At 37.1% G+C, this 14,526-nt stretch overlaps 1 protein-coding gene across 2 annotated transcripts; it reads right to left on the reverse strand.

Annotated features, from left to right (window-relative positions):
• Positions 1–372: 372 nt before the first annotated feature.
• LOC145202691 (rho GDP-dissociation inhibitor 1-like) lies at positions 373–13,751 on the reverse strand. 2 transcript variants are annotated; one of them, XM_080075718.1, is made up of 9 exons: positions 7,522–13,751; positions 7,362–7,440; positions 5,519–7,242; positions 4,958–5,070; positions 4,675–4,899; positions 4,211–4,300; positions 1,210–1,277; positions 1,070–1,133; positions 373–1,009 (listed from the first exon to the last, which is right to left on the reverse strand). In XM_080075718.1, exons 4-9 carry the CDS (start codon positions 4,977–4,979, stop codon positions 813–815), a joined length of 666 nt encoding a protein of 221 aa, XP_079931844.1. In that variant the 5' UTR covers positions 4,980–5,070; positions 5,519–7,242; positions 7,362–7,440; positions 7,522–13,751; the 3' UTR covers positions 373–812. The 2 variants fall into 2 exon arrangements, with proteins under 2 accessions (XP_079931844.1, XP_079931845.1); XM_080075719.1 differs by lacking the exon at positions 7,362–7,440.
• Positions 13,752–14,526: the final 775 nt, after the last annotated feature.

The following is a 14,526-nucleotide window of genomic DNA, read 5'->3' on the forward strand; positions in this document are numbered from 1 at the left end:
GGATTTTTTTCAAAGGGATAGCAAATATCAAAAATGACTTCTGGGGGTTCATTTTATCTGATTAAGATACCTATTACTTAGGTGAAGTATTTGATATTTTACTGATTTGTAATTATATACTATAATTCACACATTTTAGCAGCCTGTTGGTAAACAACTGCTTCAGCCTGGGTCAAGATTTTCAGTGCACAACTTCAGATACTAATTAATTAAATTTGATTGATTTTAAACAAATCCCGGACCTAAACTTGTGAACAAAATTGAACTAGAAAAAAATAGGGATAAAAACGCCACATCTTCTTCAGGAAAGGGGACCCATGAACAGCACTATACACATATTCATATTATTTTGCTGTACTCAACACACTAGAATTAGTTTTGTGTACATGTTTATCGGTCTTCATTTATTCATAATCACTTACAATACATGGCATTAAGTTAATTGCAGTGTGGATGATACATAGAACTTCTATTGATTGTGACCCTTATAAACATACTCTCATGCAGATATATGTAACAAACCACAACACATTTTCCAGGAAGGAAGTGAGTCACAGACATGGCAGGCGTGCATTTTTAAATGCTGAAGAATCAACCTCTATGGTTTTCATTAAAGACAAATTATACTTTTCAAAAATTCAAAACATGATTAGGACTGAAACAAAAGTTTAGCCAACTTTTGATGAATACAGTGTAGTATTTGGAAGGGTTTGCCCTGTGCATAATTAAATGCCCTGCTGCTTAATAGGCTGAATCTTGAATACAGGCAATTGCTGAAAAACTATACAATAGTGCACTTGAAGTTTGCGAAGCTACTTCCAATTTTTGGCAATAGTCATCGCCCAATCCCATTCCAGATAAATGTTTTTGTCATCATCTGTGAATTTGCTGTGAATATTGTAGACCCCCCTTGCTATCATGCCACTTGGTGCATCTTCCATAGGAGCAAGAAATGAATGTTCCTCAGTTTTTGGTCCATAACTTCCAACCATATGATTTGAACTATCGACTAAAATCAAAAAAATATGCCTTCTGTGTGCACTAGTTCACATACACAGAGAATACATACCTTTTATTCCTTTCCTTTTTACTTGACTGAGGAATCTTAATCCAGAAACTATTTCACGTTGCACCTAACAGACAACATAGCAGTAAAAAGTTACATGACGAAAATACTGTTAAATTACATTCCAGAATTCTGTGACGTACCCGAAAAACAATCTTCAGTCTATACTTCACACCTTCTTTCATTGTCACTTTTAAGTCCGAAAGATTACCTATAAAGGAAAATTTTTTTTTATAAAAGACACTTATTGCTTAATGCGATTTTGCTTCTTTCTAAGGCTGGTTTCTTTTATGTATTTGGTCACGAAAGGGTGCTTCAAACTTATACAAATTTACACACATGCTAGTTAGTATTCCAAAGTTGATCCTCCCAAGGTTTGACCCTGGATGACCCAGATGTTTACCCACAGGCTTGAAAATTGAAAAATGAAGTTTGCTTCCTAAAGTACATGATTCAGGAGTTGTATGTTTTATTGGTTGGTGTATTGTAACATATCCCAAAGTATTTTGAAACTTTTAGTTAGATTCACCGCTTAACCCTGCAAAATTTTTCAGTCCTGTAGGTTAGAAATATAAGCCTGAATGTGCTGAAATTTGAAACCGTTATTTGTAGTGGGTTTCTTGTTTCTGATTTAAAATGTTAGCCTTAACGGCCTGGTGGTTACCTTTACAGCCCATAATATGTGTACACTGGACATTTAATCCGACAGACAGAAGTCCTTTACGATTGTGTTGGTTTAATGCAGAGCAGGAGCTCTCTGCTACATGTATAAACAGCTGTTTTACTAGGCACTCTTTTGGGTGGTTAGAAATCAACTTTTTTTGGGAAGCAATGCTATGTGGTACATTAACACTAAGCATTTTCAGTTTTAGCAAAGGTTTCGCACCTTAACATGATTTCAACTCCAAAGGCATTACTGCGTTTTTGTGTATGTCAGGCAAAACGTTGCTGATATACATGAAGGTAAGATACTCTATATTATAGTTAAACACGAAGGACTGCATGCTACTGAAAATCGTGTCCAAAGGTCACGAAACCATTTTTAGCTGTGCACCATGAAACGCTAATATAGGTCAATGGTATAAGTTTAGTGAAACAAAGTTTTTTCTAGAACAGTTTGTTATATGTACGTTTTTTTGCAAAATATCTGTCTTGGACAGCTCAAAAACTACAAATATAATTGGGAATATTTTTTCCTGTTTTTTTTACTACGTTTGTAAATATATAACAATATAATGTATATGGACAAAACCTTTTTAAGTTCGTGTTGATGATTTGTCCTAATTTTTTCTTGAGAATCTAAAAATATTCACACTTTCACCGTAACCAATTCACATGAACAGTTGTGTGGGGACCTATTTCTTCTTGCTTGCAAAAACAATCATGATAGTAGGTCAAATGGCATAGAATACGATATAGAATATATACATATATATATATAACTGAAATATATGGGAAAGCCACCTTTCTAGTTTATATCTGAAAATAGAAACTGTTGCAATATGGGTAGCTGACTCAGGAGCAAGATTTGCAACCGGGCTCATAGAGAATATTTGCACAATGTGTGTAAATTAGAAACAGTTAATCTCCAAAAATGCCCCTGGTTGGGACTCTTAGGGTTTGGGTAAAGTGTTATCATTAAAAATATAATAAAACTAACTAAAAATTTAGCTCCTTATAGTGGTGTTGAGGGTCTACCATTCTATTTTATTTTTGTGTTTGGGCAAGTTTAAAATAACACTCTTTAAACCCTAAACATGCACATTTTGACCTGCATTTACTCTTGCACATTTCACAAAAAAAGTTTGCATCTCCATCTCTAGACTTGAGATGTGGCATCACCCAAAAAGTTTTTAGATATTGTCAAGTGGGGTAAAAAATGTTTTTTAGAAACTTCATTACTAAACTTAGTTTTTGGCTACAGAAAGTTGTTTTTTCTCTTTAAATTAGCTGATGGGACTACTGTTTTACGTATATATGTGAAGAATTTCAGATTTGACATTTTTTATTTGCAAATACTGTTGTTGTTGTTTTAAATCTGAATCAGAACAGTGTCAGAATACAAAAACAAGTGTACATTGGAACCATTTATAAAAATCTGACAGGTTTGACTTAATACATAACAATTTTAGTCTGAAACTAAAAATGTGGCTTCCTACATACCTGCATCTTGTGTATACTATATCTTATTTAATGGTTATTAACTTTAATTATCGGCATACTTTCAAGAGATGTGCATTTGTAACCTAATCATGTGATCCCTTTCCCTGGTTTATGATCATAAAGTCATGAGGGGGAAATCATATCTTTGCTTTATGTATGGGTAAGTAGCCTTTTCGATAATATTTTAATGAGCTGTTTGTTACATTGGGTGCAGTGGTCAAGTGCTTTTAAACACAAGGAATGTCATGCTTTCCACATAGGAAACATCATTTCCAAATCGGGAACATAGTCATTAAAAAAATGGTGTTTTGTGAGGTAGGGTTTCATATTGAAGTAGTTGCTGACAAACAAAAACCACACTTAAAAGTATTTTTGTGTGACAAGTAGTTACCAACAATTTAGAGAAATTTAACACATCACCTATAAACAAATGTACACAAAAAGTTAGAATTTTTAAAAAAGCCGCATGTGCATTGAAGCAAAACTGGTAGAGGTTCTATTTTTGTCACAGTCTGGCAGGATTTCTTTTAAACCTAAAATAAAATTCTCCACACAAAAATGTACTTATCAATTTGGTAAGTAGGAAAGTAACCACTCTGTTTTCGTTTGGTTCGTATCTTTAGATCATAATCACCAATATATGGGGACAAAAGAATAAAAAAATGGTTACATAAAATATATATATACTTGTGTGGTACCAACCAATAAAGTATAAGACTCCTGGGTTATATACAGTATATATATATGTAGTTTAGCAAATATGGATGTTTTGAACATTGTGTGTTTCAGGGATCAGTGGGCGAACTGCTGGATCATCTGGGGTCAAACTTGTAAGGATCAAGTGCGGATAACCAAATATGATACATTTTTTTACCTCAATGGACTATGCCAAGTATGCTTTTTGCCAAGTTGTGAGCATTGAAAACTTGGTCGGTTAATAAGAAAGTTATGGGTATATATAGGAAACTCAAACGGTCCCACCTGTGAGATCAATAACTAAATCTTCTCTGCCCTCAACTATGATTCTTAGAGCTTTGACTAAAACGTTGTTTCCTCCTTCATCAAGAATATCTAAAAACAAACACATTTGTTTCTAACTTAAGTTTTTCTGATAAGTTTGTGATTTTTGATAAGGATTTATGAGTTCAAGTTCTCGTCAATAAAAGCTAAACTATTCCTTCGCTTGTTTTTAATTAGTCATGTTGTAACTTGTAATAGTCATTAAAAGTCGTCTACACATGCAAAGCTTTATTAAATTAGCTGTTACAGACCACAACGTAAAATCAAAATATTAGCATGCAAAACCATGCAAGTGGACATGAGGCTTTTGATGGTTGTTGACCCCTACACTGGAACTTTTCCGAAAAAAAATCTAAAGCTGGAGCAGAGGCATGATCTTATGTCAGTTGTCAATTGTCATTTTCAATAACAGAGCAAGATATCACCTTGTTTTCCTCCCAGTAGTTCCTTTTTGTATTTTTGAAGACTTTCGTCGTCTGCATCCAAGTCTTGTATTGTTTGAAGGTCAACCTTAGCTGGTGCTTTGTAACCAGGTGTTAACTCATCACCATCTTCAACTTCTAATTTTTGTAATTCCTCCACTGGAACAGTATCTTCTTCAGCCATTACTAATTTGGCGCACAGCAAAATGAGGTAAATAGTATGTTTTACTAAAATTGAAAACAAATATTATTACGACTCTCTAACAAAATGTTTCAAACTTTAAACCTTTTCTTATGTGCCGTAACATAGCGATTCGCAAAACTGAGCAACGCGTTTTGGGAGCGGCACAAAATCGGGAAGTGGAATCCGCTGCCACTTGCGGCACCAGAATACAAAACCTAAAAAAACAAAAAATGTTCAAGCGAACAAGTTATTCTGCTTTCACAACACAACGCAGTGTTGTTGGTTGGGTTGAGTTAAAAAAGACCAGTGAACCACCTAAAGAGTGGGGCTTGACCATCATCACTTAAGGCAGTGCGGTCCAACTGTTTTTTGTTGTTGCGGGCCATTAAAATCGTTAACTTACCGGTTCTACGCTGGCCAGAGGCAAAAAATGATGTTTCTACATTCGAGAGAACACACTAATCCAGACATCACATTTGATAGGCATTGGTTGCATAGAATTTAAAACGTTTAATTTTCGCGGTGCTACAAAATTATTTCTCGGGCCTGCAGTTGGATCACGATGGTCCAAAGAAACCCTACTGGATAGTGTCGAGCGCCAGATGTAACGGTGCAGAATAAAACATTTTGATCATAATTTACATAGCTGAACATATTCCTTACCTTTGTGGAATTCGAAACCTCAAAACGAGTAGACCTTTTTAGAAAATTGACTTGTTTTTTTGTCGATAAGCAACAATTCGTTACTAAGTGAATTTTTCAATGGTCAGTTGTGAAACTTGAGTTACACATCAAATTCATATACAATTGAAAGTTTACATTATTCGACCGAACTAATCTTCGGTAAATCAATCTTTATAAGCTCTTATAACCTGCAAAAGTAAAAAATATGCCGATTTTTCATTACCACAGCCCAATTGCTACTTTTTTCAATTTAGACACAACATGTAACACTACGTCCGGACATGTTTGACCGCCTTCCGTAATGCTTCGAATTTATGTCACTACAATGCACAAGCTAGCACGCTTCTGTGCAATCATATTCTTTGCGTTTTCGGAATGTACATTGGTTATTACTAGGGCAAATATTTTTTGACTTGTCAAAAAAAGTCAAAATTTTGTCAAAATTTTTAGAATAGGTCAAAAATTGTCAAAATTGTTTACAAAGTCAAAATTTTTTACTAAGTACAAATTGTTTACAAACTGCATTGTCGTGGTGTTGTAGAGGTTGCACTGCCAGCAAACTATTCGTTTTACACCTTGTAGCCTACTTTATACTGTTGTAATTGGCCCGTTGCCCCAATTATTGCGAATCACATCAAGTGAGTGAAACAATTAGGTTGATATGGCGTGATGCTCAACACACCTCAAAACGTGCAAAATTTTGGTAGGTCCCAAGTCACTTTACGGCAGCTGCAGGTTAGGTGCAGCTCTTGGTTCGGTTTTGCTTTAGATACTTCATGTATCTTTCATTCATATAAATGTATTGAATAATTTTCGTTGTGTCTTAGCTGCAGTTTTTTGGCAGTGATTTTTAATTAGCTCATTCCCTTTTCAGAATAGGTTAGGCCAATGTTAAGATTTTTGCCCTTCTGTTAGACTTTTGCACATTCTTTCGCTCTAGTTTGATTAGCCTAGCCATATTTTAACTTGGACGATAATGCGTATAATTTAACTACTTGAATTCTTCATAGGTCAAAATTTTGTCAAAAAAAAGTTTTTTAAGGTCAAATTTTTTCGTTTTTTAGGTCAAAAAATAATTGCCCTATAGTTATTACAAACAGTCAATCTATTGTTGATACGTGATAGAATGCATTGTTTTATAATCGGTTAAACAACTTGGCAAAATGCATGTTCCACTTTAAAGAGCCCCAATCAAAGACTCAAAGAGCCGCAGTTTGGTCACCCCTGCCCTATTGAATCACTGACTTTACAAACACGTACGGGTTATTTTATTAGAAGTTTAATCGCTCTGAAAAGCCATGCAGGGATTGGGAAGCTGCGGCCTGAAGGTTATACTGTTTCAAGACTATTTTACTTATACAAGGCTAAATATGAACAAATTTTCGAAGGCTACTGTTTCAAAACTGGGGTCAGCTAGGGAAAATTGTTGCGGCAGAAAGTTTTTCTTATTTCTTGTTTGATGTAAGATCCTGCGACCGTGTAAATTTATGTGGAAAGTAGGCGCTGTAGACTCTGAACGGCCGACCTGCAAGGCTGAGCCTCACAAAGGGGTTTGTCACGTTGAAACACGCCCCGCCCTTTCCCACACAAGTCACACTTCCCGAATTGCGTGTAATAATCCACAGCGACAACAGCGGCCACAACCACAACGTCGTACACAATCAGGAACGGACAGAAACAGGAATGAGAACGGAAACGGTTTTCTAAACAAGAAAACGAAAGACATTGACATATGTTCTGTGTATTGTATTGTATTAATTTTGAAAACGTGCATGAAAATGGTACATAAGAATACGCACAAAAATGCCAATGACTAACTTACCAACTATTTTGCGACACAGGTCAACAGGTACAGTACATGTATCAACAATTGCAAGACGATGAAACAATCGCTACAAGCACTATAGGAAAATACAGCATGCTATAAGTCACACGTAAAAGTCATGAATTAATTTAGGTCACAAATCGTATTAAACACTCACCGACAATCACGGTAAACAGCCTTCACTTGAAGATTGATTAGTCAGTCGTCACAATATTTAATTTAGTCTTATTCGTCTCTGAAAACGCAACACAAACGAATTTACTTAATACAGTAATAAAGTCACCTTACTCGACCACGTTGTACAGTAAAATGAACCAATCATTGCAACCAGGGTTGCCAGATAGTGTCGACTGGATTCGGACAATATTTGTCTGAAAATCGGACATTTTAGGACAAAAAAAAAACTATAGCGTATAATTGCAAACAAGGTATCAATACCGAGGTGCCAACTCCCATTTTTGTGCGCTTACGTTCCCCACACTCATAAGAGCGAGTTTTACAAAAATACAAAGTGGCGGACGTAAAGCATAACAAATTTCCTATGTTTGACAAAAAATGACATGTTTAAAATAATATTTAGTCGGCAATTGCAACACGTTGCTGTAGCGTGTATCATTGATTTAGCAACGTTAAAAACTGTTTTGTCAAGTTGCTGCTTCATATCACCTTAGATAACCATTTATTACAATACAATTGCATTGTACACAACAATGGCCAGACATTCACTGGCAGACAATTATGTGTTTAACGTCATAAACAAGGCACTAACCAAAACAAGTTGCAGTTTTAAGCCACGTTCTGTCGTAAAAAAGGTTTGCAACCTTCAAAAAATAGGATTTTCGGACATATAGCAAAATTCGGACATATTAGGACAAAAAACTAAATGTCCTAATGATTTTTAGGCGTCGGACACAGCATGTGAAATTAGGCCAATTTATCGTTTTTTGTCCGAATTTTAGGCCACCTGGCAACCCTGATTGCAACATTCAGACAAAGGCCTTCCAATTTTACTGTTGGCAATTGTAACGTCATAGCAGGGGAATAATGGAACAAGTTAGTCATGCGTAACTGAACGTGGAGATGCAACAGGCGCAATTGAGCTGTCATGATATTTTTGTGTTAATTGCCTGCTTGCTGTGTATTTTATGATCAGTTGCAAATGTCCACCTGGTGTATGCAGTAAACAACTGCCGACAGCAGATATAGTATTAAATTGTAGATTTCAAGTTGATTTGAGCTGACTGTTTTTTATTGCTAAGCCTGTGAACGCCTGCTTATTGTACAGCAGTAGTTCTCAAACTGTGGTACGCGTACCACTATTGCAGGGGTCGCCAACCTTTACCACTCAAAGAGCCATTCGAACCAGTTTCACATAGTAAATAAAACACTAGGAGCCACAACGACATTAAACTTTTTGTTGTTAGCTAGTTTCTAATTGCATATTATTGGGCACATTGGTAAACCAGCCTTATCAGCAGTAAATGCAAATTAATCTCCCCATGTGTCGTTAAATGTTCTGTTTTTTTCAGACGCTAATTTTTATTTCTTTGTTTAACACGTTTGTTTCATAACAATTTCAAACAGGTATTGTTGCACGGGCACACACACTGCAAACCAAAACAATATTTAACAACTTGCGCGCCGCCAGTTTACTTCTTTTAGTTTCATGATAAGCGCGGCTGTGGCTATTTACTAGAAGCGGTTACGCTATATTTTCGACTTTTGTTCCGGCATGATCGTCACAGATTTTGAAATGAAATGTTTCAAACATTTGGTAATTTCAAAACCTGAGCCGCATTAGAGGGACCAAAGAGCCGCATGCGGCTCCGGAGCCGCGGGTTGGCGACCCCTGCACTAGTGGTATGCCGGAACTTTTCAGGTGGTACGCGAGTAGCTTTCTGCTATACCTAATTTAGGTCCGATCTAAAATCGCAACTCAACTAACCCAATTGATCATCAGCCCCGATTGAGTCAAAACTCGTGTTTTGGACAGTCTTTTCGCTAATTATATAACTATAAATTGCTAATTATATATGCTAGCCAGGTCGAGAAACTAGGTCTATTTCTTGATCCATTTAAGCAAGGTTTAGGTCAGTGATTCAGAAAAATATTTTTAAGTTCCTCAACCGTTTTAAAATCCTGCATGCAATTGCAAACTGTTTATATCACATCCTAATTGCTTTGGGTCAATAACAAGGGTCCGCAGACCTATAAGATTATAAAAGGGGTCAGTGACTACAAAAAGGATGGGAACCATTGGTTTAGGTCAGGGGTCTTCAACCTTTTTGACTCAATCGCCCCCTTTCCAAGGCACATGGCTCGTAATCGTCCCCCTGTGAGATTGTTATTTGTATAAACGTTCTGCCTTTTGAGCAGATGCGAGCGGTTAGATTTACCTTGCAACACGAAAGCTGCAGTTAACAGTCAAAACCTAATTTAATTTTCACTACAACACGCAAGGTCCATTTCACGCAAACTTTTAACGCATCTGAGAAAAAAAATGTTACATCATAGACAAAACAATATTACGATTATGCGCAAACAATCGCTTTCTTTTGTTGAAAACAACTGGGGTCGACTAAGGGAATGGCTCCCAACTCATTTTAGGCCATAGACTAATTTAACAAATAAAAAAACAAAAGAACTGGGCACCACATTCCTTCCCTTCATTGTTTGTTAAAGTATGTAAACTAGTAACTACATCTGGGGTGGATCTTTAATTTTCGAAGACTTAATTGTTTTCACAAAATGCTAATTATTGCCTTGTATTACGTAATAATACTGCATAATCATCAAGCCAGAACCTGCTAACTTGTTTTGTATTCTCGCGATAATATCACTATCCTCCAATTATAACTTAATAGTCAACAGAACTAAAATTTAATTTGTAAAATTTCAGGCAGTCAATGATGCATCGAAAGACAAGTATTAGGAAAAGAAAGTATAGTGAGAAATAAATTTTTCGGTATTTAGAAGTCAATTTTAATGTATAGCCTACTAATTTTATCCCTGGGGTCATAGGCGCCGTATAGGCGGTGGCTGGGTGGTGGCGAACACCGTGGATATTTGGGTTTGTTTGTATCGGTATCTTACGAAACACCGTAAAATCTGAACAAATTTGGGATCAGTTTTGCTTTTGAACCAGCGTGCTGACGAAAAAGCAACTAGTTTGGTTGGTGCCTTACTTGTATGACGTCAAACACACAATTGTTGGCAGTGAATGATTGGCCACTATGGTGTACAATGCGATTGTTCTGTAATAAATGGTCACTTTGGGTGATACAAAAGCAACGACTTGACGAAACTGTTTCTAAACATTGCTAAACCAAAAAAAACGTTAAAGCGAATTGTTCCAAATCAATATTATTTTAAAAACAATTTTTTGTTAAAATTGACGAACTTTGCTTTTTATTAAAAGTATATTGGGCTTTGGGTTGGAGCTCGTTTGGCTGCACGCATTAGTGGCGTCATAATTTAAATCCACCACCTTGCATTTTTGTAAAACTCGGCGACTATGCGTGGGGTCACCGCAACTTGGGAACTGTTTTAAGGGGTCGCGGCACCAAAAGGTTGGGAACCGCTGGCCTATGGGAAGTGTGAAAGCAAATCAAGTTTGAGGTAAAGCTCGTTACCGTTGTATTTAAAAAGTATGGCCTGTCACCATACATTGGCTCAATAAAGTGCCCACTCAGGTAAATAAAATGCCCAACTTTGCTCTCGAGATCACTAAAAGTACAAACAATCGCCATTAAGCACAATGTATTCAAATAGCAGCATGTTTAAGCTAAAGCGTCCCTTGTCCCTGGTGTTTGTTTGCAAGACGAATTGTATCTGCTTGTAAGTTAAAGTTAGCTGAGTCCCACAGTTCTTGTACATATTTTTGTTATCAGTAATGTTGAAATCGCCCCCTCTTGAAGCAAAATCGCCCCCAACTTCCAAAATTGTCACCATCGCCCCCTCGGTAGACGAAATTGCCCCCAGGGGTCGATATCGCCCCGTTGAAGAACCCTGGTTTAGGTGGTACGCAGCGATAGAAAAAGTTCTCAGATGGTACGTGATCCTACGGTGGGCCACAAGTGCAATTCAACAACTTTTTGGCAGACATTTATTTTTTCAGTGCAAACATTTATTTTTGGATGCAAACATTTTTTTGGTGCGAACATTTTTTTTTTCAGTGCAAACATTTATTTTTTGGAGCAAACATTTAATTTTCGGTGCAAAAAACATTTTTAAGTGCAGAAATTTTTTGGGTGTTCCATTACAGGGTGTGTCAAAATTTGTAAAATTGCGGAAACGTGATAAACCTGTACATTACACCGGCAATTGGTTGTAATCCTTGGCCACAAAGCAATTCAGTACTTTCTAAAATTATAATAACAAGTATGTTGTGGATTTAAAGTTAAGATGAATTGTGTTTTTTCACTTGTCCACATTTACACAGAGTTGCAAGCGGGCCCGAAGTCTGAGCCCGAACCCGGCCCGAACCCGAAAGTATAAGCCCGAAGCCCGGCCCGAACCCGAAACGTTTTTGAGAAGCCCGTTTGGGCCCGAAATTTTGATTGACAGGCCTATCCACGAAAACCTTGCAACAAAGTATGAGAAAGAAAAAAAGTGAGAAGACAACAAACACAATGAACAATCGTTGACAATGGGGTAAACAATACGTTTTATAAGTTAGTAGGCATTGGGGCAAAGCCAGAGAATTGTTACTAAAAATGGCGGAAACGGAACGTAAAGTCAGGCCCGTTTTGAGCCCGTTTTCTGACAAATACCTAAGCCCGAACCCGGCCCGAACCCGGCCCGAACCCGGCCCGAAAAGCCCGGCCCGACTTGCAACTCTGCATTTACATTCTGTCTGTAGCCTATACTCTCTGCGTCCCAAAGACCAAAACGCTGGAGTTGTTTGTCTTGTCTGCACTGCAGGACTTGAATGTTCTGTTGTTTTACATTAAAGCTTGCTAATAGGCTTCATTGTCAAGCAATATAGGCTACATCACACTTCCTATTATTGTTTAGTTTAAAATAAATGTCTAATACTTCAACTACCACTTGTGTTAACTTCTCAAAAAGAAATTATCCGTCACATCGAACTATTTTGCTCTATAATGCCAAAGTGAAGTAGGTAAACCGACACATATATTTAATTCAAGTCCCGAAAATTCAAATTTAATTCAAGTCCCGAAAAACAAAATCGCTTTTATTTGTGCCCCAATTAGTAAGTAGTCCTTTAGAAACCATTGCTGCATATGGCTTATCGAGCCCTCTTCCTCCCGGTTACGCCTACAAACTGTACTTCCGCATCGCTCGCTCAGCCAGCTTAGCGCGCTCCCAATCTGTCCACATAGCCGTTACTTAGCCCGTGTTAAATTTGTTAAGCCATTAGTTGACCTTGTTTAGCTCGCTAAGACCAGACTTAGCCCCTGTTCAATGAATTACGTCAGTGATTCTCAACCGAGGCCCTTGGGGCCACGCGTGTCGGTAATTAAGAATATGTTACAAATGTCTTGACTTTGGATTTATCATATGTGGGCGCAGAAAAAGCATTACATTTGATTTAAAAACATTTATAATGCCAGCGAGACACGTTGTTTCCATGAAAAGACAATAAATTTGCACGAATATTGCTTCTGATCAGAGTCGAACAGAAACTGAAACCGAACCCGCGGACCAGTTCGAGTGCTGATGGTTTAACTCGAACCGTAGGCTAAATTACAAACCCGAACCAGAGTTTAATCTCATGTTTTGTTTGGCGCTGAATCGAAACGGAACCAGTGAAACGCCTATATTATACTTTCGCCACTACAAAATGTGCGAGATGGCGGACCGGACATAAAGTCCCTGCTTAAAGTGCCGTAAGTGAGTACTTAACAAAATTCGTGGAGCATTACCGAAAGTTTATCCAGAAATCCTTCCAATGGCGAAATTAAGATTTGCAATGGTCGTGTTTGAATACTTGAAGGGCAACCTTTTCAACGCACCGTGATTTGAATAGAAATCAGATAGCAGACATATTGTTTATTGCTTCATAGCTAACCACAGGTGATACGGTAAGTATATTAGATTCAAAAAAAGCCACATTCCCCCCTCCCTGTGGGGAAAATCGCTCCTGATGGTAAAAAAACAGTTTTAACCAGTGGTGGGTTTCTAATTTTTTGTCAGCCGATTCTATCACAAAAGCCATATTTTTCTGCCGGTTCTATTACAAAAAGTCCGTTGACAGTAACCAGTAATGCTCACCGGTTCGCTGATCTCATAAAATCTTGTGAGACGGTTTACAGGCTGAATTCCACAACTGATTTCAACCCATAATTTCGAGTAAACGAAGGTGCTTATTTCGACGCATTAAAATCGCTTATTTTGAACCACATTGTTACTACGAAATACAAACATAGCCACTATCGCTTAAATGTATGAAAATTTCAAGAACAATTATTTTTTTTATTCTTCACCAAATATTGTCTAAAAACACATCACAATAGAATCATCTCAGCAGTTTTAAAAAGATTGTAAGTCACCATGCATGTCAACTCATTTAGTTTAGGGTTTTATAACGTGGATTCACACAGATTCGTTTGCCAGTAACACATTGTAAACGTCACTCGGGGATACCAATGTAACGTTTCTAACTAGCCGTTTTAGTCTAAATTAGTTATTTAAGCTATCATACGTTAATGTGGATTATTTCTCAAGCTTATGCTTATTATTGCGTGAGTTCACTATAGTTCGCTTATGGCTTTTGTGTAAGAGTTGTGTATTTTAGCTAAGATTAAATTATATTATGAAGAGAAAACCTGTCTATAAACAAAACCTAGTTCCACTCCACCAAGCGATTTTAATATAAGTAACACCCAAACAATTATGATACAATAGACGTAATGCTAAAACATTAAACCAGGGAGTCGAACCGCTTGTCATACGGGTTTAGGTTCGGTTCGGGTTCACATCGTTTTGTTTTTGAGGGTTCGGGTTCGGTTCAGGTTTTTAAAAACGTATATTTTCGGGTTCGGGTATTGTTCCGGTTAGGGCAAATTATCCGGTCCGAACCGGTTTGTGGTTTTTGAACCGGTTCAAATTTTCATTCGTTTCAATTTATTTCTACCTATCATCTTCCTGGCCTTCTCAAATCCCAAAAGATTTTTGACCGTGCACTGTTAGTTTTGAC

The sequence above is a fragment of the Phallusia mammillata genome, chromosome 7 (assembly GCF_965637545.1).
Source record: "Phallusia mammillata chromosome 7, kaPhaMamm4.hap1.1, whole genome shotgun sequence".
Classification (NCBI taxonomy): Eukaryota; Metazoa; Chordata; class Ascidiacea; order Phlebobranchia; family Ascidiidae; genus Phallusia; species Phallusia mammillata.

Coding starts and splice junctions, on each gene's coding strand:
- LOC145202691 (XM_080075719.1), bottom strand. CDS start 4,979: ATGTTACGGCACATAAGAAAAG. Junction 1,278..4,210: donor TTTAGTTATTGATCTCACAG/GTGGGACCGTTT, acceptor TTTCCTTTATAG/GTAATCTTTCGGACTTAAAA. Junction 1,134..1,209: donor GACTGAAGATTGTTTTTCGG/GTACGTCACAGA, acceptor GTTGTCTGTTAG/GTGCAACGTGAAATAGTTTC.